General features: G+C 37.8%; 2 protein-coding genes and 3 long non-coding RNA genes across 18 annotated transcripts; 2 read left to right on the plus strand and 3 right to left on the minus strand.

The window, feature by feature from the left end:
• The first annotated feature begins 83 nt into the window (after nucleotides 1-83).
• On the plus strand, nucleotides 84-8,564 carry LOC6639181 (glycerol kinase). 3 transcript variants are annotated; one of them, XM_023178744.2, is made up of 3 exons: nucleotides 84-236; nucleotides 6,477-7,119; nucleotides 7,196-8,564. In XM_023178744.2, the coding sequence occupies exons 2-3, from the start codon at nucleotides 6,498-6,500 to the stop codon at nucleotides 8,302-8,304; spliced, it is 1,731 nt and encodes a 576-aa protein (XP_023034512.1). In that variant the 5' UTR covers nucleotides 84-236; nucleotides 6,477-6,497; the 3' UTR covers nucleotides 8,305-8,564. The 3 variants fall into 3 exon arrangements, with proteins under 3 accessions (XP_023034512.1, XP_002062476.1, XP_023034514.1); XM_002062440.4 differs by lacking the exon at nucleotides 84-236 and adding an exon at nucleotides 790-856; XM_023178746.2 differs by lacking the exon at nucleotides 84-236 and adding an exon at nucleotides 4,483-4,800.
• A 2,865-nt stretch (nucleotides 8,565-11,429) lies between these two features.
• LOC6639180 lies at nucleotides 11,430-18,031 on the plus strand. 4 transcript variants are annotated; one of them, XM_023181600.2, is made up of 4 exons: nucleotides 11,430-12,672; nucleotides 14,285-14,517; nucleotides 14,582-14,765; nucleotides 14,831-18,031. In XM_023181600.2, exons 1-4 carry the CDS (start codon nucleotides 11,712-11,714, stop codon nucleotides 17,329-17,331), a joined length of 3,879 nt encoding a protein of 1,292 aa, XP_023037368.1. In that variant the 5' UTR covers nucleotides 11,430-11,711; the 3' UTR covers nucleotides 17,332-18,031. The 4 variants fall into 4 exon arrangements, with proteins under 4 accessions (XP_023037368.1, XP_023037369.1, XP_023037367.1 ...); XM_023181601.2 differs by having other exon boundaries at nucleotides 14,834-18,031; XM_023181599.2 differs by lacking the exon at nucleotides 11,430-12,672 and adding an exon at nucleotides 13,964-14,206 and having other exon boundaries at nucleotides 14,834-18,031.
• A 426-nt stretch (nucleotides 18,032-18,457) lies between these two features.
• LOC124460675 lies at nucleotides 18,458-21,717 on the minus strand. 5 transcript variants are annotated; one of them, XR_006954690.1, is made up of 15 exons: nucleotides 21,679-21,717; nucleotides 21,327-21,387; nucleotides 21,209-21,268; nucleotides 20,971-21,154; nucleotides 20,856-20,916; nucleotides 20,738-20,797; nucleotides 20,500-20,683; nucleotides 20,260-20,445; nucleotides 20,020-20,205; nucleotides 19,780-19,965; nucleotides 19,542-19,725; nucleotides 19,427-19,487; nucleotides 19,309-19,368; nucleotides 19,071-19,254; nucleotides 18,458-19,016 (listed from the first exon to the last, which is right to left on the minus strand). It is a non-coding gene; the product is annotated as an uncharacterized LOC124460675 (long non-coding RNA). The 5 variants fall into 5 exon arrangements; XR_006954687.1 differs by lacking the exon at nucleotides 21,679-21,717 and adding an exon at nucleotides 21,442-21,532; XR_006954688.1 differs by lacking the exons at nucleotides 21,209-21,268; nucleotides 21,327-21,387; nucleotides 21,679-21,717 and adding an exon at nucleotides 21,442-21,532.
• A 199-nt stretch (nucleotides 21,718-21,916) lies between these two features.
• Nucleotides 21,917-22,222, minus strand: LOC124460677. Its single transcript, XR_006954697.1, has 3 exons — nucleotides 22,145-22,222; nucleotides 22,030-22,090; nucleotides 21,917-21,971 (listed from the first exon to the last, which is right to left on the minus strand). It is a non-coding gene; the product is annotated as an uncharacterized LOC124460677 (long non-coding RNA).
• Nucleotides 22,223-22,281: 59 nt separating this feature from the next.
• Nucleotides 22,282-25,590, minus strand: LOC124460676. Of its 5 annotated transcripts, XR_006954692.1 has the most exons (19): nucleotides 25,576-25,590; nucleotides 25,461-25,510; nucleotides 25,346-25,406; nucleotides 25,228-25,287; nucleotides 24,990-25,173; nucleotides 24,752-24,935; nucleotides 24,514-24,697; nucleotides 24,399-24,459; nucleotides 24,281-24,340; nucleotides 24,043-24,226; nucleotides 23,805-23,988; nucleotides 23,567-23,750; nucleotides 23,329-23,512; nucleotides 23,089-23,274; nucleotides 22,974-23,034; nucleotides 22,856-22,915; nucleotides 22,618-22,801; nucleotides 22,380-22,563; nucleotides 22,282-22,325 (listed from the first exon to the last, which is right to left on the minus strand). It is a non-coding gene; the product is annotated as an uncharacterized LOC124460676 (long non-coding RNA). The 5 variants fall into 5 exon arrangements; XR_006954693.1 differs by lacking the exons at nucleotides 22,282-22,325; nucleotides 25,228-25,287; nucleotides 25,346-25,406; XR_006954694.1 differs by lacking the exons at nucleotides 22,282-22,325; nucleotides 24,281-24,340; nucleotides 24,399-24,459.
• Nucleotides 25,591-25,797: the final 207 nt, after the last annotated feature.

The raw sequence follows: 25,797 nt of genomic DNA on the forward strand, positions 1-25,797 counted from the left end.
CTATTCGCTTGCCGATCTGGCAGCGCTTAGCTTTGCTGAATTCGATTATGTGGCAACGCTTAGACAAAAAAAGGGCTCGCCGGTCGCAGTTATAAAAGAAAACATAAAGATTAAAAAAAGAAAGAAACCAAAATAAACATGCTGCCAAAGTCTAATTGGATTATAAAGTGTAATAAAATGTTGCCAACTATTTAAATGCCGACATTGGGCACTAAAACAATAACAACAAAAGTTGAGTAAGTACGTCTCATTCATTCAGCTATTGTGTTTGTTGTCGTTGTCGTGGTTGATATTGTTGTTGTTGTTGTTGCTGCTGCTGCTGCTGATGTTGGCTATGACGTCATTGTTGGGATTCACCAATCAGCAAGCTGCTTTTAGGGGGCTTGTCCGCCCACGCAGCTAGCTATGACGTTTGCCGGCAAAAACAGACAATGACGTCGCAATTGGACGCCTCGAATATCGAACGACTTCTGTTGTAGTCACGTGCGCCCAATCTCACACACATTACACACGCACACACGCACACACTCATACACTCAAGTGCAAGTCGCAAATTGCCTCATCTAACTCCGTACAGCACCGTGTCACTTGATTTCTCTCAATTTGCTTGTTGGTTGCGGGTGTGATGCGGTCGGGAGAGGGTACGGCGGGGGGAGGATCATTGTGCTGCACCTTTCCGTATTGCCTTTAGTTTGTTGCCAACAACGCAAGTGGTCAGAACGCAACGCGGAAGTAAACGGGAAATTTTATTAAATTTCGCTTCAATTTTGTGTGTTTTCTAATTGCAATTTACGTAACGCAATTGACAAGAACAACAACATAAACGAAATTTACAAATTCCCCGAAAAAGTATTGTGTATGTAAAACTCAATGTCCAGAGATTGAAAAAAAGTATTTGCATATACCTATAACTAATGAGAATTCAAAACAAACAGATTATAAGTAAAGTATGTCGGGCGCCAGGCCGTCGTACATATACATATGTAATTATATGTGAATAACCTTTGCTCTAAAATACGGCAGACGGTGCGAATACGTGATAGATTATTTATATACCCTATACGCGTAGGAGGGTTAAACAAATAGTCATAGAGATAATGTCAGTCCGTTGAATGAGTTTGGACTATTCTAGTTTTATGCCCAGTTAAACCCCTTAATGCTTGAGATCTTAGCTAAATCTAACTAAAAACAAATTTTTATGTAGTTCCATCAGTTTTTTAACAATTTTCAGACTCAGTTTTCAGTTAAATTGCTAAAATTTTGAGATCCAAAACCAATTTCGGCATTGCATTTCATTCAAAAATAAATGTCTTCCCAAACAAAGCGTTAGTGGATTTGTAGAATATTTAATATTCGGCTAGATTAAGCTAACACACCTAAACCAAACATTTTTATTACATCGTATGATCTGGGAATCGTGTCTGCCATAATGTCGCACTCACTTGTTGAACAGCGACAGCGTCTGGAGAGGAGTGATATGGTCAGGCGAAGGGCAAACAAAAAACATATTTGTCCAGAACAAATATTGCTTACAGAGAGAATGCGAGAAATGACTTGGACTATTGATTATAACTAATCAGCATATGACTGAAGAGCAATCGAACGGCTTAGCAATTTGTGCAAATTACAACATTTTTCAAACTCGATAAGCACATGACAACATACATACATACCATGAAAAGTTGATTGAACCAAGTGGGAGACAATGGGAATGAGTTTATTATGCACCTGAATTTCACAATGGAAAGGAATGGAAAGGTGCATAATGCAAATTAAAACCGATTCTCACAAAAACATGCGATTTGCACATGTTTGCACTTTTGATTTGTAATCACATTTGTTTTGAGTTTAAAATTACAATTGGCCAATCAGTTGAGCAAATGATGACCCACGTACAATCCCTTTTTTGTTTGTTGCTGTTTTGGAGGGGATTGCCGGAATGCTAAATTGCTACTATTACATTAACAATCAAGAATATATATATGCATATAGTCAAATGAGTTATAGAAACATTTTAATTCAACAAAAAAAAAGCCACAAGACTTGCAAAATACCCTAGAAATATTTCAAACAACGACAAAATTACTAAATAAATAAAAAATACTTTCATTAATCGTATAAAATGAAATATAATTCATTTCATATACATGTGCCTAACGTAGCTAATAGCTAATCTACCTTATTTTTGTATCAGAGAGGGTAGACCATTAAAGTCAAGTTGAATGTCTTTCATTTCTGGGCCAATATGTATATAAATACGTATACGCCATGTATGCATTTATGCCATATATACATACATATATATATACTACGCAGCATTTAAACAAATTGTGTGTCTCTGTATATGTGTGTGTGCGTTTTTGTGGTTTGTTTTTAACATTTTTAATGAAGTCTGAACCAGTTTTGGGTATAATGATATAACCAATACATGGATATGCACACTCCCCCTTTTTTTTGTTTTTGCTTTGTAAATACACTTGACACACACAAAATATTAAAAGTGTATATAGATTTTGTGCAAATGTTTGCAACGTTTTAAAAATAGATTTTCTTGAATCAATATTCAGTTAAATATATATTTCTGCAAAGAAAAATATATCTTGAATGAAACTTGAGAAAAGATTTAAAATGCTGCATTTTTATGTGCCAACTGTCCCTAAATTTAGGTCCATTGCACCATTGAACTACCAAAATCTGAATAAATATTGCCTAGAACTAAGTTTAAACAAGTGTATTGCCAATTCGTTTGAGTTGAAGTTGCCAAAATAATGAAAACAAAAATCCCAAATGTCTAACAATTATTTAAATTTTTATAATTTGCATGTGACTTTTACGCTTTCGTTTATTTATATTTGTTGTCTCTTTTTTTTCTTTCTTGTTTGGTTCATATAAAAATGTCAACCAAAAATATTTCTAAATATTGTTTCAAAGTCAATGGAAATTTTTTTCTCTCGCTTCTTTTGCATTTGGTTGATATTAGTTTATGTGTTTTTATTTATTTATAGCCAAGGTAGGCATTGTGAGCAAGATGCTGAATGGACGCCCACATAAAAGAATGTATCTATAGATTCTGAATTTTCCGTAACAATGTGACAAAGGCATAGTGTATATGTATGTACATATATGTAGAAATTTATGTATTCAAAATGTTCGCTATTATGGCATTATCAATGGAATATCATTATTGGAAACTTGGTCAATGATAAGCGAAAATAATTCACTTTTATACTGCAACGAAATTTATATGCTCTATCAGCTTGGCGATTGAAACAAATTGTTATTGTGAAAATCTATTTGACCACATCCAGACTAAAAATGGCTAATAAAATTTCTAATGGAAAATTTTCAACATTTTTTTTGAACAATTTTCAAATGTATGTAGTTTTTGTGATCTTAAGGAAATCGCTTATATAAAATCTTGTGAAAACTTTTCTATTATAAAAAAAAATTAGTTAGTTCTTGTCGTCTTTAGGAATAGAGCTCTTATAGCAGATATGCAGACTATTGTTTAAGATCTTTTTTGTCTCTGATTATAGCATTTGATTCAAAATAAAAACCGATTTGTTTTTTTTTTTAATTTCCTTCCCAATATAATAGAAGGGACCGAGGGAAAATGTTTATTTCAATTGCTTATTTAAAAAATAATATCAGGTAACATTATTAGTATCAACAATTTTAGTCTAAATTACATTCCTAGTTAAATTACCAATTTCCCTGTAAAGGTAACTGTTTATATCATTCGAAAGACTAATTCTATAAAACTCTCTAATACAATCAATAATTTGTTGTTAATGAAATAGATCGTTTTATAAATAATCAACTTCATAGACGGTGGACGATTGTCCTATATAATAATAGTATATCAAATAATTCTTGAGTCTTTGTGATAAGCCATGAAAAGATGCTCATTTGGGATTTACATGGAAATTTTCCAGCATTTTATTGTGATAATCTAAGTACTTTAGTTATCGGCAGCAACTTAATTCAAGCCCAAGTCAAGTCTCTTAGTTGTTGGAATATTCTTTATATAGACAAGTATTTGGTAGTTCCGTCTCTATGCTTTTAAATGCCAAGGCTAATGCTTTTGGTCGAGTGCTTTAGGCCAGAGCCAGTTAGTTGATTGCACTGACAAGTTAGACAGCAGACGGCTGGCCAGACAAGACCGCATCCGCATCACCCACATTACCCGCCTCTCTCTTCCCCCTTTCCCGCTATAAGTTTCGCTCGTCTCTTTCTCTCTCTCTCTCTCTCTCTCTGTGTATCTCCAATCAGCCGGCTTGTCTTATCAGCTGTTGCTACTGTGTTGTTTTTTTTTCGGCAGTCTGGCTCGGTCGTTCGGTCGGTAGTAAATTTGTCATTTCAATATATTTGCTTTTTGTTGCTATTTCTTTTTAATACGCACACACATACACACACACACACTCACACTGTGTAGGAATATTAAAAGCTCTTTTTCCTATATATTTTCACTGCGCTGTCGCGCCTTCGCCTTGATAGGCCACAGCCAGCCAGCCCCAAGTTGATTGAGTTTTTTGTTATTTTTTTTTTCAGATACTTTTTGGCGCTCGCCGCGAACGGATGTGTGTGTATATTATTTGTTTGTTTGTTTGTTGCTTCTATTTTCTTTTGACTTTTACTTGATTTTTTTGTGTTGTAAAAGTGTATATTGAAAGATAAACAATATATATACAAATCGTGTCAGATATTCTCTCAATATCTTCTCCAATCGCTGTTCGTTTCAAACTCCCAAGTAATATTAACAAGTGTTTGTTGTGTTTTTTGTTTTATCTACGAAATAAGGTAAAGGAGCCGCCGACATCATAATATGAATTGAACTTGAAATATCAATTAATTCATAATAATCATAAAATGCCATAAAATAAATTTTATAATACTGTACACATTTTGTTTATAAGTTGATATGAGGTTATTAGAATATTTTTATATGCCGGCAAACAGATCATTTTAGATTCTTTAAAGTTCCTGGAAATGGTAATCTCGCTGTGTGTGTGTGTGCGTAAGAGTGTTTGTGTGTGTGTGTGTGTGTGTGTCATATCTAATCAATGATTATGGTTAACACACAGTTTATGGGACATCTATCAATAATTTCTTATCAGACTGAAAGTACGTGTATATATGTATGTATGTTTAGCTACATAACAATAAAACCAAAAAACCAACCAACTCATTTTACCTACTTTTAATATGACCAACTAAAACCATAGTGGGAAGTAGAGAGTTTAATATACAGTTAATTGAACTCTCTTGCCAGAATTTGAAAAAAAAAACAAGAGCAACAAAAATAAAATTATTTTAAGTATGTGGAAAATTTCCAATTTGCCATTGACTCTCTGACGTATTCAGTAGAAATAATCAAATTGAATGAATATATACGAATATACTTAGTGTAGTAAGTCATAAATGTACATACATCTTATTAGGCGGTCAGATCATTAGGATTTTCTTATCACCATCTGCTTGGCTTTGCTCTGCTCTATCATTTACTGTGACGCTGATTATAAACTTGACCTTCTATTACATACACATCAAGCTATGGGTATAATTTTTCATGTATTAATCCATCAGCAAATATTGAAATTTTGGCCTACAATGAACTGAACCCAAAAAATAAAAATAAATAAATAAAAGCACATTTCCCACACAACACGTTAGAGGTGCCGCCTCTTAAAATACCCTGTAATAAACGAAAAATTTATATATATACTTATGTATGAATGAACTATGTGATTTCTTAATTTTAAATCATAATAATTCACATTGGATTAAGATACATTACGTAATTACATGTCATAATTTCAAATCTTTTCAATGATTATTTAGTAATTGGGCAACCAATTTGCATAGTATTTAGAATATTTTTTGTCAAAAATCATTTGTGTTTGATTTGTTTCTGTGCATCTTTGAAATTCGTGAAAATTGAGTATACGAAATGTGATCCGACGTATGCCTACTCTTTGCTTGGCTGTTTGTTGGGTGTATATACAGGGTACCAAAGCCCGAAGCGATAAGCTATAGCAATAGTACAGAGAAATGTGTGTGCAAGTGTATGAGTATGAAGAGGGCTCGACCGTTAGACCGGCAAAGTGCCAGCCCCCCACATAGAAGAGAGTACAAAGTCAAATTAGCTGTTAAATACATACAGATATAGCAGCATATGTATATACATATACATATGTATGTACTTCATTGTATGCATGTAGAACACGTACATTAGGAATATTGTTTTCCAGATTGTATCGCAATCCATTTCGGCAGTAATTGTTTTGCGATGAAATTTTTGAGGTTGTTGTTGAGTTTGTTGAAGTGTGTGTACTTCAGCTGTAATAATAAGCCGAAGCATAAAGAAAAACTAATCTTGATAGGTTTCTAGCTAAACAGGATTACAATTGAATGTAATGTAAACTTGTTGGCTTAATCCTTAAATTCGAATCATTCTCCTCTCCTCGTACGTACAGCAGCAGCAACAGAGCAACAGTATGACTGAGGGCAAGAATCTACCCAATTCCAGTGCGGATGTGCCATTCCGTAGCAAGGAGCTGCGCAAACAATCCCTTATTCAGCACACGGGCCTGGTGGGTGTCATCGATGAGGGGACCAAGACAATCGGTTTCTCAATATACACAACACCCGATTTCAAAGAGATAGCCGCACATCGTGTCGAATTGAGCGTTATAACGCCACAAGATGGCTGGTACGAGCAGGATCCCTTGGAGATAATGGCCTCGATAAACAAATGCGCCGAGGAGGCTATCAAACAGTTGCCCGATCAGGGATTCAGTGCCAGTGACATTAGCACCGTGGGCATCACAAATCAACGTGAAACGACAATCGTTTGGGATGCGGTAACGGGTAAACCATTGTATAATGCCCTCGTGTGGAAGGATATACGCACTAGCAGCACTGTCGAGCAAATATTGGCCAAAGTACAGGATCCAAATCATTTTAGGAATAGCACTGGCCTGCCCATATCCACATACTTCTCGGCCCTCAAGATACGTTGGCTCAAAGACAATGTGCCGGAGGTGCGTCGGGCATGTCGTGAGAATCGCTGCAAGGCCGGAACCGTAGACAGCTGGATTGTATGGAATTTAACCAACGGTGAGTGGAATCATATATCAAATACTTATATCTGGTGATATCTAAGTTATACTTATTTGTCTCACCCACCCCGCAGGTGCTCTACACATAACGGATGTGACAAATGCTTCACGTACTCTCCTCATGAACCTCGAAACGCAAAATTGGGATCCCGTTCTGCTAAAGACATTTGCCATCAAAGAGGAAATGCTACCCACAATAAGAAGTTGTTCGGAAATCTTTGGTAAAATAACCTCAGAACGGAGTGTACTCCGTGGCATGACATTGAGTGGAATATTGGGTAACCAGCAAGCATCCTTGCTGGGCCAGATGTGTGTGAAGCCGGGCCAAACGAAAAATACCTATCGTTCGGGTTGCTTCCTCCTATGCAATACGGGTGATAAACCCGTATTCTCGCGTCACGGCCTGCTCACCACGGTGGCCTATAAACTAGGACCCCATGCCCCGACGATCTATGCCATCGAAGGAGCTGTCTCTGTGGCCGGTCACGCCTTGTCTTGGCTACAACAGAAGGTTCGTCTACTGCCCGATTCGCGTGATGCTGAAAAATACGCAGAGATGGTGCCCACATCGGGTGATGTTTACTTTGTGCCCGCTTTTACGGGTCTCTATGCTCCATATTGGCGGCAAAACGCCCGCGGCATCATTATTGGCCTCACACAATTCACGCGCAAAAATCACATTGTACGCGCTGCTCTGGAGAGCATTTGTTTCCAAACGCGCGACATACTCGAGTGTATGCATCAGGAGTGCGGCTATGAGATAAATAAATTGCATGCCGATGGCAAATTGACAACAAATAATCTATTAATGCAACTGCAGGCAGATACCGCTGGACTGCCAGTCTTTCGTTCCCAGTTGATGGACTCGACCGCCTTTGGGGCGGCCATGTGTGCCGCTCAAGCGGATGGCATCAATTTGTGTAAATTCGAGCCCGAGAAACGTTACTACGAGAATGTCCACTACGACACATTTCTGCCAACCACCACGGATCTGGAGCGCAAGGAGCGCTATGGCAAATGGAAACGAGCTGTCGAACGTAGTCTTGGTTGGGTAATTAAACAGAAAAATACTCGCGAACATAGCGAGGAGAACTATCGCATGTTATCCTCATTGCCAGCCAGTATATTCCTAATTAGTAGCTTTGCCATGCTTGTCCATTCACTGGCGGCAACAGCTCACTAGTCATTAGAATCCAATACCAAGATGTCCACAAAAAGTACTTGGATACTTGGATTCTTCTTAGCTAGCTTGACAAGTGATGTTCATGATGTACATGACAATTTACATTATTTCGGTTTTCGGTTGTGATAATTAGCCATCTTTTTGTTTTTATTTTCCATGTAACATTTGACAAAATTGTATATAGTTACCTACCTAACTACCAGAGGGGATAGATAAACTCCTCCAAAAAAAAAAAAGAAAAAAAACTAAAATTCAATTCTGTAAATAATTGCAATTGCAAAAACCAAAAACAAATAAACACAAAAGAGAAAAAAAGTCATTTCCGTATAGAAATTATAAGTACTTACAATTAGTAGCCATGTTTTTTTTTTTATCTTATCATTATGATTATTATTATTATTATTATTAATATTGTGTGTTATTTTGTTGCATATTTTAGTTCTGTGCAGTTAAGAAGTCTTTAGTCCTAGGTCAATTGACGATAAATTCAATGTACTTTGTCTACACTAAAACAACAAAAAAATGTGTATAAAGCCCGAGTGCAAAAGTTATTTTTGAAATTAAGTACTTATAACAAGAATTATATAGACACATACAAAACATTTATATGTATGTGTATATAGTAATTAGACAAAATACTGAATAATAAAACGACTTATAATTCCCAAGAATTTCACAATATTTCATATCGTGGATTATATGATCTAATCTATCTCTCTTCACTAATGATTTAGTTACTCTTTTGCCAGCAGCAAACAAGAAGCAATTGCAAAAAAAAAAATAACAACAACAACAAAAAGAAGGTAAGCACCACAAGTAAATAAATGTTGTCATGTTGCTTTGTTATCGGCAACGGAAATGTCAGTATCAGTTATAAATAACTCAAATCAACGATTGCCTAATTACAGTGGGTGTGTGTCTTGCACTCGCAGAGGGCCGACAAGGCATATGGCAAGTGGGAGTGGCGCGAAGTGGGAGGGTGGAGGTTTTAAAACGATTATCTAAGAGTTTCAAAGTGTGTGTGCGCGCAAATCGTACAGTACAGAGTCCAGGATATATGTACATACATTCATTGAGACGACAAATAAAGCATAAAATCGAATTAGACATTAATTGCCTTAAAATATATATCTTTTGCATCCTAGAAAAGATTCCTGAGTAATAATCATTTTGAACTTACATAATTATTTTTAAAGAAACATTTGTGAATAATGATATTTGGCATTTTTTGCGCAGAGAATAGATTAATATTTGTGCATTTTCATATTTATTTTATATATTCAAATTTTAAATTTGAATGAAAGGACTTTGTTTAAATTTCGAGATGTTCGAATATAAAATTTAACAATCAAATAGGGTTTATTTGAATTTTGAAAAACATTTCATATATCCTTTACCTATATACACTCATGATGAAAATAATAGGTACACCCCTTAAAATTAAAATTTTTGGACTTTAAATTAACACAAATTTTTTTCTATTGCATTGATCACCAAAATTTAAATGCACCTTTCTTTATTGAACATTTGTTTATAAAAATACATTAATTTGGTAAAGAAAAATAAATTTATTTAAAAGTTACAACCAAAAACATGAAATTGCTGAATTTCGTGCTTGATGAACTTCAACAGACTAAATTATATTTAATTTTTTTTTTTTTTTTCAAATCATTAAAAATTAATTTTTGTTTCTTTATTTGATTAATATCCAATGTATGTATGTGTGTTAAAATATGATTTTTGTCATATCGGAATGTTTACCAACTATAGGAATTTCCAATTTTATTCATTTTGAGTTACTATTTTTGTTTTTAGTTCTTCTTCATAGTCAATTATTACTGTGTGGCCTTTAACACCGTAGCTCATTTAAATTGGATCTAAAGATTACCTTACAGTAACACACACTCACACACACACACACCACACTCGTGGAGTTCGGGATGTAGACACGCACAACGGGCGTACAGGTTGCCGATCATCAAGCCTTAGCCTTTTCCCTAGCCCAGGTAGCCCAGGCCGATGAGCAGGGAAAACAAGAAGAAGAAGGTAACAAGAGGCAACACAAAAACCAATGCTTCTCTTCTCCTCACAACAAAGAAATTGATTTTCTCTGTTCGACTCGTGGTGTTTGTGTGTGAGTGCGTCTTTAGAATTTTAAATTTTTTTTTTTCGTTTTTTTGTGTAGTTTTTCTGAATCAGTGCAAGAACCGGAATCTGTTTGAAGTTGAAGCGCGCGTTCGGGCACCTTTTTCGGTGTAAGAATCACAGTGACGTATTCAAAGATTTTCATTTGAATTTTCAGGCATGAAAATTCATTGCGACAAGCTGTAAACTTGAATAAATAACAGTGAAATTATTTTTGGAAATTTTATCATACATATTTTTCGAATTTTGTTGATAATAACAAACTATTTCACACCGTTCTTAATAAATTTCAAACCTACGGAATAATAAAATAAATATTGAAAACATTTTGAATATTTATGTTAGTCCGGAACATAAACAAATGGAACTTCTTAACTTAAATTGATTTCCCTAAAATTTTCGGTTTCAAGATTTAATAATTTTATTTTATTATCAACTAAATGGTTATTATGATAAATATCATATATAACCGAAATATTATATAAATATATTTTCTAATATTCGACGTAATACTATTCCTGAAAATATATCGATTAGATGCTTATTCGATATATGTGCATACATAAAGATTGAGAAAATCAGGATATTACGAACTAAATCTATATATATGTACCTACGAGTTCCTTTATCCAATGTTGAACCGCACCTGTCTGCATCTATGTGGGTATGATGTTTGCTTGTGTGGGTGTCAGGGGCTTGCAGTTCGTTCAAACCCAGGTTGAGCTCAAACCGTTTGGATTGTGGTTCATGTTTCTTCTTTATATACTTCTTTTTCCCAGTTGCTCCGATCCTCTCCTGCCGCAAGCGGCTGGCAGTTGTGTTTGAGTTGCGTGCTTGGACGGTTTGGGTCCGGTTTTTTGGTTTTTCGCTTCGTTCTGTGTTAACAATTTTTCTCGTTCTCGGTTCGTTTTTGTTTTCGGTTTTTTTTTTTTATTTTTTTTGTTTGCTGTGTTGTCGAATTGATCTTTTGTTTATGTTAATTCGAATGGCTTATTTATTTATATTGATGGTTGGCAATCGGAAAGCAAATATTGCCGCATTAGCAATAAAATTAGCCAATTTATGGTGCATGAAATTCGAAGCGTGAGAGGCAAAACCAAATGAGCAGCAACAAAAACAACAACAACAACTTGAAAAAGTTCCTGATCCCCGATCCGATGTGTGTGTGTGCGACTAAGTGTGTGTGTGTCTGTGTGCGTTAAAGCATTTGAAGTTAAAGGGTCAAACCGGTTTAGCCAGCGCCAGTTAAGAGGCAGTTAGTCATGGAGGCAATGGCAACGGCAACGGCAACAACATCGTCATCCTTGCAACGTGTCGCCTCGCAATCCAGTCTCAGTCTCACTCAGGAACAGGCTCAACAACAACAACAACAACAGACCCATGTGGTTGTGGCGGCGGCGCCTCATCACTATCATTACATACAATATCCGGCGCATTATCAGCAGCAACAACAACAACAACAGCAGCAGCAGCAGCAACAGCAGCAAACACAACAACAACTACCATGCCAATGCCCCTGCTCCTGCGGACGGGCAGAATCCCAGCAACAGGGTCCACAATTGGCCTCCTCACCCGCCTCCGCCTCCGCATCCGCTTCAATGGCTGTGGCCGTTGTAGTACATCAACAGTCACCGACCCCAGCACCGAATGAGCATTCCAGCCAAATGACATTGCCACTGAAAGCCCAGTCAGCACAATCTCTACTCAATCATTCCTATCAGGCTCTGCACGAGGATCAGCTCAATCGCGATCATCTCAACATCCAGTTGGACACTTCTGTCGGGGCCACAAGCTGTGACTGTGATCTAGAATGCAATTGCCCGGCAAATAATAATGGTGGTGCCAGTGCCTCTACACCCGCTGCTGGTGGTGGTGGTGGAAGCACCTCTTTGGCACAGCATAAACGTAGTTTACTGGCAGATGCCATGCTCGGGGCCGATGAAATCACAGTCAGTGAATCGGATAATAATAGCACAATGATCAAAAAGAAGAAACCCCGATCAAATGCGGCGGCGGCAGCGGGTCAATTGCCAACTAAGTTGCATCCATCGGTTGACAGTTGCAATGATATCTACCATGATACCGAACTGGATGGTGGCACTGTGATCTCCTCAACTTCTGGCCCTGGCTCCAGAGCTAAATCCCAAAGTCTCGATGATAATCGACCACCATTACCGCCAAGACCACCGCCCCGGCCACGCAGTAATATCAATGGATCCATTGGTAAGTTTCGATCTTGTTAGTCATAAGCAAAAACATATACAAAATGATCTTACACCAACCTTCATGCACACACACACACACTCAATTTTGCTGTCTCAGCTCAGGTAGAAATATATATATATGTATGTGTATTTATTTATGTACCCATGAATGTGCACATACATATGTCGAGGGTAGGTACCTATCTGCCGACCTACCTGTTTGTATTTCCATTAAATGGAAACCCTTAGTTAAGTGCCCAACACCGACTGACTGACCGTGTCTTGCACTCGGATCCAAAATAAACGACGTTTAACCCTTTAATGCCCAACTGACTCACTCTCTCATTAATTATCAAATTAGGCTGTGGGGAATTCTTGAGACTTTCAAAATTTAGGCGTTGCATACTTTTAGGAACTAACCAATGACTTTCTGCCACATCTAAAGTCGAACACTAAAGCCAATTTGAACTCCATTGATGAACTCAGGAAGAGAGTTCTCCCAAAAAAATCCTAAAAGGTTAACAAAATGTAAAAGTTTTTTCAAGTTTGAGTTTTCTTCATTTCCTAGTTTCATTAGTCTTATATCCTTGACTTATTTGTTTAGACGGAACGAAATGATTGGCTTTTCAAATCTTGTAAATGCTTTAATTCTAATCATATTAAATCGTTTGAAATGTTTTACAAATCTTTCGAAAAATGTGTTTTAAAATTTCTAGTTCTAGCCTTGGGACAATTCTTTTATTTGGTCTTTGAATAGATGACTTTTGTTTTGGCTTAATTGGAGTCACTGAATGATTTCGCTCCACATTTACAGCATCTCTCTCTCTCTCTCTCTTTTGGGAGATACATAAATGGGATACGGAAGCATCACACACAATCTTTCCTCTTTATGCATGACGCCTGCGCCAGGACATAGTGTCTCTCTCTCTCTCTCTCTCTCTCTCTAGGGGGTTGGGGGCCACTAGGAACTAACTGTGTTAAATGCCAGTCAGGATTTTCAGTTGACACCGTTCTGTAATTGCAACTCGTACTCTCCCAAACCAAGTCACGCATTCCACCCTACGCAGCAGCATCTTATCCCAACCCAACCCAACCCAACTTTATTCTGCCTGGCATGTCCTGTCCTCTCCAGTCTTGTCCTGTGTTCGCGCATCTCACAACGAATTCTCAGTGTGTAGATATTTTTTTTTATTTTGCTTTTCGGTGTGACAAAAATTAAGAATTCCAGCAAACACAAATACGGCATTTTGGCATTGTTTTGCCTGTTATTATTGTTGTTGTTATTGTTATTGTTATCCTTGTTGTTGATGTGAATCATCATCATGATGTGAAGGTGTAATGTGATGTCGCAAACTTTGGTTCCCGCTTGAGCCCTGATAGAGTAAAGCAAAGCATAGCACAGCACAGCAAATCCATAATCCACAAGATGCATGGCTATCCGGTTATGCAGTTTGTGCAATACAGCATGCCCCCGCCCTGTTCTTGGGTGCCAGCACCACCCCCACCCAATGCCAATGCAATGGATCCCCATCATCGTGGTGCCGGAGCATTGGGTTAGATCTATCTCCAAAAACGAATCTCCCTGTTGTTGACCATCTAGAGTAATCGATTTTGTGTTTTCCCTCATCCAGCTCATCGGCATGGAGCTGGCATTAAGAAATATGTGGTCTGGTGTCTCATCTGTGGTGGCTTTAGTTGCCTATTGGGTGTCCTGTTCCTTGGCGTTTATTTCCTGCTGCACTCGTACACGATTACGGTGGGAAATTTTGAAACGGTGCCGACATTTGTGCCCGCCACATTGCTCATTCTCACGGGCATTTGCATCATGAGCCTGGCTCGTCGGCGCAATCGATACAGCTATTTGGTAAGGAATGTCGCTTTTAATCCCTCCCACACCCAAACTGATGGTTAGGGTTACGGTTTTCCAGATCAAACTGTCGGGAGCCTGTGGTCTTGTGTCCGCCTTGACATGTGCCCTGGTCACAGTGACCACCACTGTCCTTCATATGAGCCGCTTGCAGGCCTTGAGGGAATGTGAATATGCTCAGAAAACTCGCACTTGCACCTGCTACTCTGATCTCATTGAATCGCAAGTGGATCGCGTGGATAAAGGTGAGATCATCTCCTCAGCACACGGACAAAAAAAAACGATTATTAATGTCTTTAATTGATTTCAGAAGGTGTGCGCCTTGTCTTCGATTCGCTATCCGACTGTGGTGTCGTCCATGGTTCATTGTATTCCTGTTTGCGGGCCATCTTTGGCCTATCTGTGGCTGGTGTCCTAATTGCCGTCTTTGGTTGCATGCTGGTCTATCAGTTGCTCAGTCATGAGCGCAAGAAAATGTACTGGGAGCAACTGGAGCTGCGTTGTCGTTCCCTCTATGCCAGCCAGGCACCGCCACCAAGCCTAGGACCGGGACGCCTGATGAACTGCCGCTGTTGTGAACAATGTCATGCCCACAGGCAATTGACTCTGCCCCTGCAGGCCACTGCCTATCCATGGGATGAGGCCAGTGTGGCGGCGGCAGCAGCTGCCGCTGTCGCTGCTGGTGGCGGTGGCGGTGGTGGCCAACCCGAGCAGCGTTTCTGGGCTCAACCGCCTGGTAATTTTTACTCTCCAAATCCGGGTGGTGATTTGGATCCAACGGGTTGTCGCAGCAGCGGTGGCGCCGGCGATCGCAGCGCTAATGGCAGTCGCAGTGGCAGTGGCTGGAGTTGGCCACGTATGCCATGGCAACGCACCACTCCGGATGCTGGACGACGCTTTCGTCAAGCAGCTGCCAGTCCGGACTCTCAGTATGGTTTCAGTTCGGCAGCAGCTGTGGCAGCAGCAGCCGCTGCAGCGGCCGCAGCCGATGGCAATCAGATGCTAATCGATGACTCTAACGTGGCGGTGTCCAGTGCTTATAATGCGCTGCCACCGCCAAACGCTTTGCCCTACGGTGTGTGGGGACCACCGCCGCCCTATAGCAACAGTCCGGCCAGGCGGGGCGGCTATTATCAGTATCTACAGCCAGGGGCATGCCTAATGACGGGCACAAATTCTGTAGGTGGCGGCGGCGGCGGCGTAGGCACAGTTGCCTTGACACAGGAGCAACTGCATCATTCTCAGCCTCAGCCTCATACTCATTTGCAGCAGCAGCAGCAACACCAACAGCAACAACAGCAGCAGCAACTAACGCAGCAGCAACAGCAACATCATCGTCTGCAAGGACAATCGGCCACCTTGGAGCGCATGGACGGCCTTAGTGGAAGTGGTGGTCATCTGGTTAACCCTTTGAATAGCTCACGATCGGCGGTGGCGGTGGCGGCAGCGGCGGCGGCATATAAAACAAAAGTGGAATATGAGAACACAAACACACCATCGGACAGTGACGGGGGCATGGATGTGAGAAATGTGGGCACTGCCAGAGATCGTGATCGTTGCTCAAATACATTGCCAACAAGGAAATTAAAGAAACGCATTGAAGCTGGCACTGGGGCCAAGAGTATTGGACCACAATCAAATTCCAGTCATCATCACTATCATCATCATAATCATCATCAGCAGCAGCAGCAGCAGCAACAACAGCAGCAGCAACAGCAACGACCCAATCTTCAGCAACTGTTTGCTAAGCCGGAGCAACTGCAGCAGCAGCAACAACAGCAGCAGCAACAGCAACAGCAACTATCCAACTCAAGTTCAAATCAAAATGGTGTGGAGAACAATGGTTATCAGGACTCAAATGGGGCCATAGCCAAAGATCAGAATGTTGTTGTCCAGGATCCAGCTGAATCGGAAGTCTATTTTGCCGATGTTAGCAGCTGCTGCAATATGTCCGTTAAGAATGATAACTACTATGACAATGCACATCGACATCATCAGCATCAGCATCAGCATCCGCCTCAGCATCAGCACTCGCATCATCAACATCAGCACAGCAATTGCAGCCAGAGTAGCAATACCACTTCTAGTAACAACAATAATTCGGCTAATGAGGATTATTTGGCTCAACGTTTTGGCCGACGCGAGCATTCCATACGTAGCCGTTTGCCCATACCACAGAGTAGACGCCTCAATGATGCGGATGATGATGATGACGACGACGACGACGGCGACGAAGAGGATGATGTTGATGATGACTACGAGACCTCCAATCTGAATGTGCCCACACACAAGGAGCAGCAGCTGCAAAAAGAAATCTCACGGCAAAGTATGTGCTCTGTGGAATCGGAGGCCAAGACTGAGTTCACCGATCTCTCGCCATCGACTCCATGCGGTGGGGTATTACCACCGCCGCCAGCTAATTTCGCTAGTGATCCACCACCACCACCATCAGTAGTAGCAGCAGCAGCAGCAGCAGCACCAGCATCAGCCGGACAACAGTCATCCAATTTTGTGGCCTCCTTTCCGTATTCATCGGAATCACAGTGCCTGGAGGCGCATCGACGTTCCACCAAGAATATGGCAAGCGGCGGTGGCTCAGCATCAATTGGTGGTGGTGCGAGCGATTCTCACTACGAGGTGATCAACGATCGTTCGAACGGTGTGGCCGGCGGTCCATTTATTTCATTTTGCAGCAGCACCAAACACAAATCGAAATCAAAGTCCCGATCCCGTGAGCAATTGGACACTAGCTATGGTGGTGGTGGGGGAGATCGCTCCTCCGATTGGTCATCCGATGGTGGACGATTGTGAAATACAGCAAATGCCATCATCAATTCTGATGAAGTATTCGTTTAGCTGGAACATTGGTTTCATTTCCATCATCCTCGTCGCATCATTGTTTTGAATGTCTTCCTTCTGTTTCGTCACATTTGTAATGTTTGCCATCCAAAAAACCGCAAAAAAACAAAAAACAAAAACATAATATGAAGAAACTTATAATTATCTATTTTAGGATATTACTCTATTTCTTGCTATCTATCTCTAACTCTTCTGCGTCTCTGTCTCTCTTTCTTCCACATCTTTAAGATTCTTGCTTTAACTACTTTACTTGATCGTTGCATACATACACACACACACACACACACACATATATATACATATATATACTAATTCTTAGCATACATATATATTGTAGTATTGAATTCAATGTTGAACAATTTGTAGCCACAAATAATCTATAAATATTATATATAAAATACTTATACATATACAAAATTATGTTACCGTTTACCTGTGTATTTACATAGTTGCATATACATATATATATACATAAATGCATACAAAGGCGAGTCTAAGGATACAAAATTCGTGAAAATTTGCCCCCTAAGTATATAATTCTCTGTAGCTAATACAAAATTTCTAGCAACATTGCATACATTAGGGAGCAAATTTTCCTTATTTCACATGAGATCGGTAGTCTAAATATAATTGAATAAAGTCTATATACAAATGTTGACAGATCTTTGACAAACGGAATAAGGCTGGATTTAAATTTCCCTTGGATCGATTTGATTTATCTTTGGTTTTAAAAATAATTCTTCGCGCCTCTTTCTGGGCGAAAGAAATATACCATATATGTATATATATATACCAATTGTATCCACTGCAGATCCCATATTCCAGTCCCCACACACACATATACACGATGACGAGGCAGATGTCGGCATCAGGAAAGGAAGATTAAGGAGAGAGAACGTCTGACCGGATTTATCTTAGCTTGGTCTTGAATTATTCGTGGAGGTCTAGGGAAGGTTAAAAAGGTGAACAAAATTCGAATAATTTCCGGGAAAATCCTCTTAAAAACAATAAATAATTGCCGGAAAACCCCTTAAAACAGCCAATTTCCTTTCTCTATACAAACGGGAGTCAATTTAAATAAAGTCAACTGTTGTTTTAATGTCTTTATAGTGCTCTGTAATATACAATGTGACAAACTAAAGGAAAAATTGGTATATTGTGTTTTGTGTAGTAACATATTTATGAAATAAATTACAATTACAATTAGAAATTAAAAACACGGGCCGTTGATTAGTTTAGGAGGTGAAAGGAATTGGCAGTGGTTGTGGTTGTGGTTGTGGTTGAGTGGTATATGGTGGTGCTGTGAGCAATATTCCACTTTTTGGCACAAGTTAATTTAATGTTATTGGTGTTAATGAGTTTGGGAATTGTTGCCATGTGACTTCTCCCGCCTGGCCATTGGGTGACTTTTTAGTTACCCCCTCCGAAAACAGCCAAAATTCGGATTTCTTACCAAATTCAGGCAGCATAACGAATAAGGAAAATCTTCAAGAAAACCCTACACATACACATACATAGCCTTCCCATGAAGATGTTGGAAGGTGATCCACACAAATGTACGTCTACATATACAACTTATATCCGATGAAATTGCGCACAACTCAAATCACTGGTTAAACCGAAATATGTCGGAAAATCTTGAAGAATCCAAACATTAGAAAAGTGGCATAATTTATTTTCGAATTTCTTACCAAATTCAGGCAGCATAACGAATAAGGAAAATCTTCAAGAAAACCCTGCACAAACACATACATAGCCTTCCCATGGAGATGTTGAAAGGTGATCCACACAAATGTACGTCTACATATACAACTTATATCCGATGAAATTGCGCACAACTCAAATCACTGGTTAAACCGAAATATGTCGGAAAATCTTGAAGAATTCAAACATTAGAAAAGTGGCATAATTTATATTCGAATTTCTTACCAAATTTAGGCAGCATAACGAATAAGGAAAATCTTCAAGAAACCCAAAACGGATCCAAATCTAAATTGGAAAGCAAAGTAAAATCTTCAATATTTGATTTTATTTTCGAATTTCTTACCAATTTCTCGCCGACAACAGCTGAAATATATTTTCTGGATATTGAGTCGATAAAGGAAAATCTTGAAGAATCCAAACATTAGAAAAGTGGCATAATTTATTTTCGAATTTCTTACCAAATTCAGGCAGCATAACGAATAAGGAAAATCTTCAAGAAAACCCTGCACTAACACATACATAGCCTTCCCATGGAGTTGTTGGAAGGTGATCCACACAAATGTACGGCTACATATACAACTTATATCCGATGAAATTGCGCACAACTCAAATCACTGGTTAAACCGAAATATGTCGGAAAATCTTGAAGAATTCAAACATTAGAAAAGTGGCATAATTTATATTCGAATTTCTTACCAAATTTAGGCAGCATAACGAATAAGGAAAATCTTCAAGAAAACCCTACACATACACATACATAGCCTTCCCATGGAGATGTTTGTGAAGGTGATCCAAACAAATTTACGTCTACACATACAACTTATATCCGATGAAATTGGGCACAACTCAAATCACTGGTTAAACCGAAATATGTCGGAAAATCTTGAAGAATTCAAACATTAGAAAAGTGGCATAATTTATATTCGAATTTCTTACCAAATTTAGGCAGCATAACGAATAAGGAAAATCTTCAAGAAAACCCTACACATACACATACATAGCCTTCCCATGGAGATGTTTGTGAAGGTGATCCAAACAAATTTACGTCTACACATACAACTTATATCCGATGAAATTGCGCACAACTCAAATCACTGGTTAAACCGAAATATGTCGGAAAATCTTGAAGAATTCAAACATTAGAAAAGTGGCATAATTTATATTCGAATTTCTTACCAAATTTAGGCAGCATAACGAATAAGGAAAATCTTCAAGAAAACCCTACACATACACATACATAGCCTTCCTATGGAGATGTTTGTGAAGGTGATCCAAACAAATTTACGTCTACACATACAACTTATATCCGATGAAATTGGGCACAACTCAAATCACTGGTTAAACCGAAATATGTCGGAAAATCTTGAAGAATTCAAACATTAGAAAAGTGGCATAATTTATTTTCGAATTTCTTACCAAATTCAGGCAGCATAACGAATAAGGAAAATCTTCAAGAAAACCCTGCACAAACACATACATAGCCTTCCCATGGAGTTGTTGGAAGGTGATCCACACAAATGTACGTCTACATATACAACTTATATCCGATGAAATTGCGCACAACTCAAATCACTGGTTAAACCGAAATATGTCGGAAAATCTTGAAGAATCCAAACATTAGAAAAGTGGCATAATTTATATTCGAATTTCTTACCAAATTTAGGCAGCATAACGAATAAGGAAAATCTTCAAGAAACCCAAAACGGATCCAAATCTAAATTGGAAAGCAAAGTAAAATCTTCAATATTTGATTTTATTTTCGAATTTCTTACCAATTTCTCGCCGACAACAGCTGAAATATATTTTCTGGATATTGAGTCGATAAAGGAAAATCTTGAAGAATCCAAACATTAGAAAAGTGGCATAATTTATTTTCGAATTTCTTACCAAATTCAGGCAGCATAACGAATAAGGAAAATCTTCAAGAAAACCCTGCACAAACACATACATAGCCTTCCCATGGAGTTGTTGGAAGGTGATCCACACAAATGTACGTCTACATATACAACTTATATCCGATGAAATTGCGCACAACTCAAATCACTGGTTAAACCGAAATATGTCGGAAAATCTTGAAGAATCCAAACATTAGAAAAGTGGCATAATTTATATTCGAATTTCTTACCAAATTTAGGCAGCATAACGAATAAGGAAAATCTTCAAGAAACCCAAAACGGATCCAAATCTAAATTGGAAAGCAAAGTAAAATCTTCAATATTTGATTTTATTTTCGAATTTCTTACCAATTTCTCGCCGACAACAGCTGAAATATATTTTCTGGATATTGAGTCGATAAAGGAAAATCTTGAAGAATCCAAACATTAGAAAAGTGGCATAATTTATTTTCGAATTTCTTACCAAATTCAGGCAGCATAACGAATAAGGAAAATCTTCAAGAAAACCCTGCACAAACACATACATAGCCTTCCCATGGAGTTGTTGGAAGGTGATCCAACAAATGTACGTCTACATATACAACTTATATCCGATGAAATTGCGCACAACTCAAATCACTGGTTAAACCGAAATATGTCGGAAAATCTTGAAGAATCCAAACATTAGAAAAGTGGCATAATTTATTTTCGAATTTCTTACCAAATTCAGGCAGCATAACGAATAAGGAAAATCTTCAAGAAAACCCTGCACAACACATACATAGCCTTCCCATGGAGTTGTTGGAAGGTGATCCACACAAATGTACGTCTACATATACAACTTATATCCGATGAAATTGCGCACAACTCAAATCACTGGTTAAACCAAAAATGTCGGAAAATCTTGAAGAATCAAACATTAGAAAAGTGGCATAATTTATTTCGAATTTCTTACCAAATTAGGCAGCATAACGAATAAGGAAAATCTTCAAGAAACCCAAAACGGATCCAAATCTAAATTGGAAAGCAAAGTAAAATCTTCAATATTTGATTTTATTTTCGAATTTCTTACCAATTTCTCGCCGACAACAGCTGAAATATATTTTCTGGATATTGAGTCGATAAAGGAAAATCTTGAAGAATCCAAACATTAGAAAAGTGGCATAATTTATTTTCGAATTTCTTACCAAATTCAGGCAGCATAACGAATAAGGAAAATCTTCAAGAAAACCCTGCACAAACACATACATAGCCTTCCCATGGAGATGTTTGAAGGTGATCCAAACAAATTACGTCTACAATACAACTTATATCCGATGAAATTGGCACAACTCAAATCACTGGTTAAACCGAAATATGTCGGAAAATCTTGAAGAATTCAAACATTAGAAAAGTGGCATAATTTATTTTCGAATTTCTTACCAAATTCAGGCAGCATAACGAATAAGGAAAATCTTCAAGAAAACCCTGCACAAACACATACATAGCCTTCCCATGGAGTTGTTGGAAGGTGATCCACACAAATGTACGTCTACATATACAACTTATATCCGATGAAATTGCGCACAACTCAAATCACTGGTTAAACCGAAATATGTCGGAAAATCTTGAAGAATCCAAACATTAGAAAAGTGGCATAATTTATTTTCGAATTTCTTACCAAATTCAGGCAGCATAACGAATAAGGAAAATCTTCAAGAAAACCCTGCACAAACACATACATAGCCTTCCCATGGAGTTGTTGGAAGGTGATCCACACAAATGTACGGCTACATATACAACTTATATCCGATGAAATTGCGCACAACTCAAATCACTGGTTAAACCGAAATATGTCGGAAAATCTTGAAGAATTCAAACATTAGAAAAGTGGCATAATTTATTTTCGAATTTCTTACCAAATTCAGGCAGCATAACGAATAAGGAAAATCTTCAAGAAACCCAAAACGGATCCAAATCTAAATTGGAAAGCAAAGTAAAATCTTCAATATTTGATTTTATTTTCGAATTTCTTACCAATTTCTCGCCGACAACAGCTGAAATATATTTTCTGGATATTGAGTCGATAAAGGAAAATCTTGAAGAATCCAAACATTAGAAAAGTGGCATAATTTATTTTCGAATTTCTTACCAAATTCAGGCAGCATAACGAATAAGGAAAATCTTCAAGAAAACCCTGCACAAACACATACATAGCCTTCCCATGGAGATGTTTGTGAAGGTGATCCAAACAAATTTACGTCTACACATACAACTTATATCCGATGAAATTGGGCACAACTCAAATCACTGGTTAAACCGAAATATGTCGGAAAATCTTGAAGAATTCAAACATTAGAAAAGTGGCATAATTTATTTTCGAATTTCTTACCAAATTTAGGCAGCATAACGAATAAGGAAAATCTTCAAGAAAACCCTACACATACACATACATAGCCTTCCCATGGAGATGTTGGAAGGTGATCCACACAAATGTACGTCTACATATACAACTTATATCCGATGAAATTGCGCACAACTCAAATCACTGGTTAAACCGAAATATGTCGGAAAATCTTGAAGAATTCAAACATTAGAAAAGTGGCATAATTTATTTTCGAATTTCTTACCAAATTTAGGCAGCATAACGAATAAGGAAAATCTTCAAGAAAACCCTACACATACACATACATAGCCTTCCCATGGAGATGTTGGAAGGTGATCCACACAAATGTACGTCTACATATACAACTTATATCCGATGAAATTGCGCACAACTCAAATCACTGGTTAAACCGAAATATGTCGGAAAATCTTGAAGAATCCAAACATTAGAAAAGTGGCATAATTTATTTTCGAATTTCTTACCAAATTCAGGCAGCATAACGAATAAGGAAAATCTTCAAGAAAACCCTGCACAAACACATACATAGCCTTCCCATGGAGTTGTTGGAAGGTGATCCACACAAATGTACGTCTACATATACAACTTATATCCGATAAAATTGCGCACAACTCAAATCACTGGTTAAACCGAAATATGTCGGAAAATCTTGAAGAATCCAAACATTAGAAAAGTGGCATAATTTATTTTCGAATTTCTTACCAAATTCAGGCAGCATAACGAATAAGGAAAATCTTCAAGAAAACCCTGCACAAACACATACATAGCCTTCCCATGGAGTTGTTGGAAGGTGATCCACACAAATGTACGTCTACATATACAACTTATATCCGATGAAATTGCGCACAACTCAAATCACTGGTTAAACCGAAATATGTCGGAAAATCTTGAAGAATTCAAACATTAGAAAAGTGGCATAATTTATTTTCGAATTTCTTACCAAATTCAGGCAGCATAACGAATAAGGAAAATCTTCAAGAAACCCAAAACGGATCCAAATCTAAATTGGAAAGCAAAGTAAAATCTTCAATATTTGATTTTATTTTCGAATTTCTTACCAATTTCTCGCCGACAACAGCTGAAATATATTTTCTGGATATTGAGTCGATAAAGGAAAATCTTGAAGAATCCAAACATTAGAAAAGTGGCATAATTTATTTTCGAATTTCTTACCAAATTCAGGCAGCATAACGAATAAGGAAAATCTTCAAGAAAACCCTGCACAAACACATACATAGCCTTCCCATGGAGTTGTTGGAAGGTGATCCACACAAATGTACGTCTACATATACAACTTATATCCGATGAAATTGCGCACAACTCAAATCACTGGTTAAACCGAAATATGTCGGAAAATCTTGAAGAATTCAAACATTAGAAAAGTGGCATAATTTATTTTCGAATTTCTTACCAAATTCAGGCAGCATAACGAATAAGGAAAATCTTCAAGAAAACCCTGCACAAACACATACATAGCCTTCCCATGGAGTTGTTGGAAGGTGATCCACACAAATGTACGTCTACATATACAACTTATATCCGATGAAATTGCGCACAACTCAAATCACTGGTTAAACCGAAATATGTCGGAAAATCTTGAAGAATCCAAACATTAGAAAAGTTGCATAATTTATTTTCGAATTTCTTACCAAATTCAGGCAGCATAACGAATAAGGAAAATCTTCAAGAAAACCCTGCACAAACACATACATAGCCTTCCCATGGAGTTGTTGGAAGGTGATCCACACAAATGTACGTCTACATATACAACTTATATCCGATGAAATTGCGCACAACTCAAATCACTGGTTAAACCGAAATATGTCGGAAAATCTTGAAGAATTCAAACATTAGAAAAGTGGCATAATTTATTTTCGAATTTCTTACCAAATTTAGGCAGCATAACGAATAAGGAAAATCTTCAAGAAACCCAAAACGGATCCAAATCTAAATTGGAAAGCAAAGTAAAATCTTCAATATTTGATTTTATTTTCGAATTTCTTACCAATTTCTCGCCGACAACAGCTGAAATCTATTTTCTGGATATTGAGTCGATAAAGGAAAATCTTGAAGAATCCAAACATTAGAAAAGTGGCATAATTTATTTTAGAATTTCTTACCAAATTCAGGCAGCATAACGAATAAGGAAAATCTTCATGAAAACCCAAACCTAAATCAAAATTAGAAAAGCAAATTAAATTCTTTAATATTTGATTTTATTTTAGAATTTCTTACCAAACTGTCTTGAAACTGTCAGAAAGTTTAGCCAAATTCAGGCAGCATAACGAATAAGGAAAATCTTGAAAATCTTTAAAGTAACTTTAGGATTATTGAGTCTAAAAAGAAAAAGACCCACTTTTAGTTTGACATTAAAACCAAAGAAAACTGAGACTATCAAAGCCAAAAGGGAACCTCGTCACTTTTATAATTTAGTTTGACACTAAAATCAACGCTTGC

The sequence above is a fragment of the Drosophila willistoni genome (genome assembly GCF_018902025.1).
Source record: "Drosophila willistoni isolate 14030-0811.24 chromosome XR unlocalized genomic scaffold, UCI_dwil_1.1 Seg144, whole genome shotgun sequence".
Taxonomy (NCBI): domain Eukaryota; kingdom Metazoa; phylum Arthropoda; class Insecta; order Diptera; family Drosophilidae; genus Drosophila; species Drosophila willistoni.

What these genes read in the sequence shown, in the direction of transcription:
- LOC6639181 (XM_023178744.2), top strand. Translation starts at nt 6,498, where the DNA reads ATGACTGAGGGCAAGAATCTACCCAATTCCAGTGCGGATGTGCCATTC. An exon ending in TGTATGGAATTTAACCAACG is followed by an intron (nt 7,120 to 7,195) that starts GTGAGTGGAATC and finishes CCCACCCCGCAG; the next exon opens with GTGCTCTACACATAACGGAT.
- LOC6639180 (XM_023181600.2), top strand. Translation starts at nt 11,712, where the DNA reads ATGGAGGCAATGGCAACGGCAACGGCAACAACATCGTCATCCTTGCAA. An exon ending in TAATATCAATGGATCCATTG is followed by an intron (nt 12,673 to 14,284) that starts GTAAGTTTCGAT and finishes TCCCTCATCCAG; the next exon opens with CTCATCGGCATGGAGCTGGC. An exon ending in GCAATCGATACAGCTATTTG is followed by an intron (nt 14,518 to 14,581) that starts GTAAGGAATGTC and finishes ACGGTTTTCCAG; the next exon opens with ATCAAACTGTCGGGAGCCTG.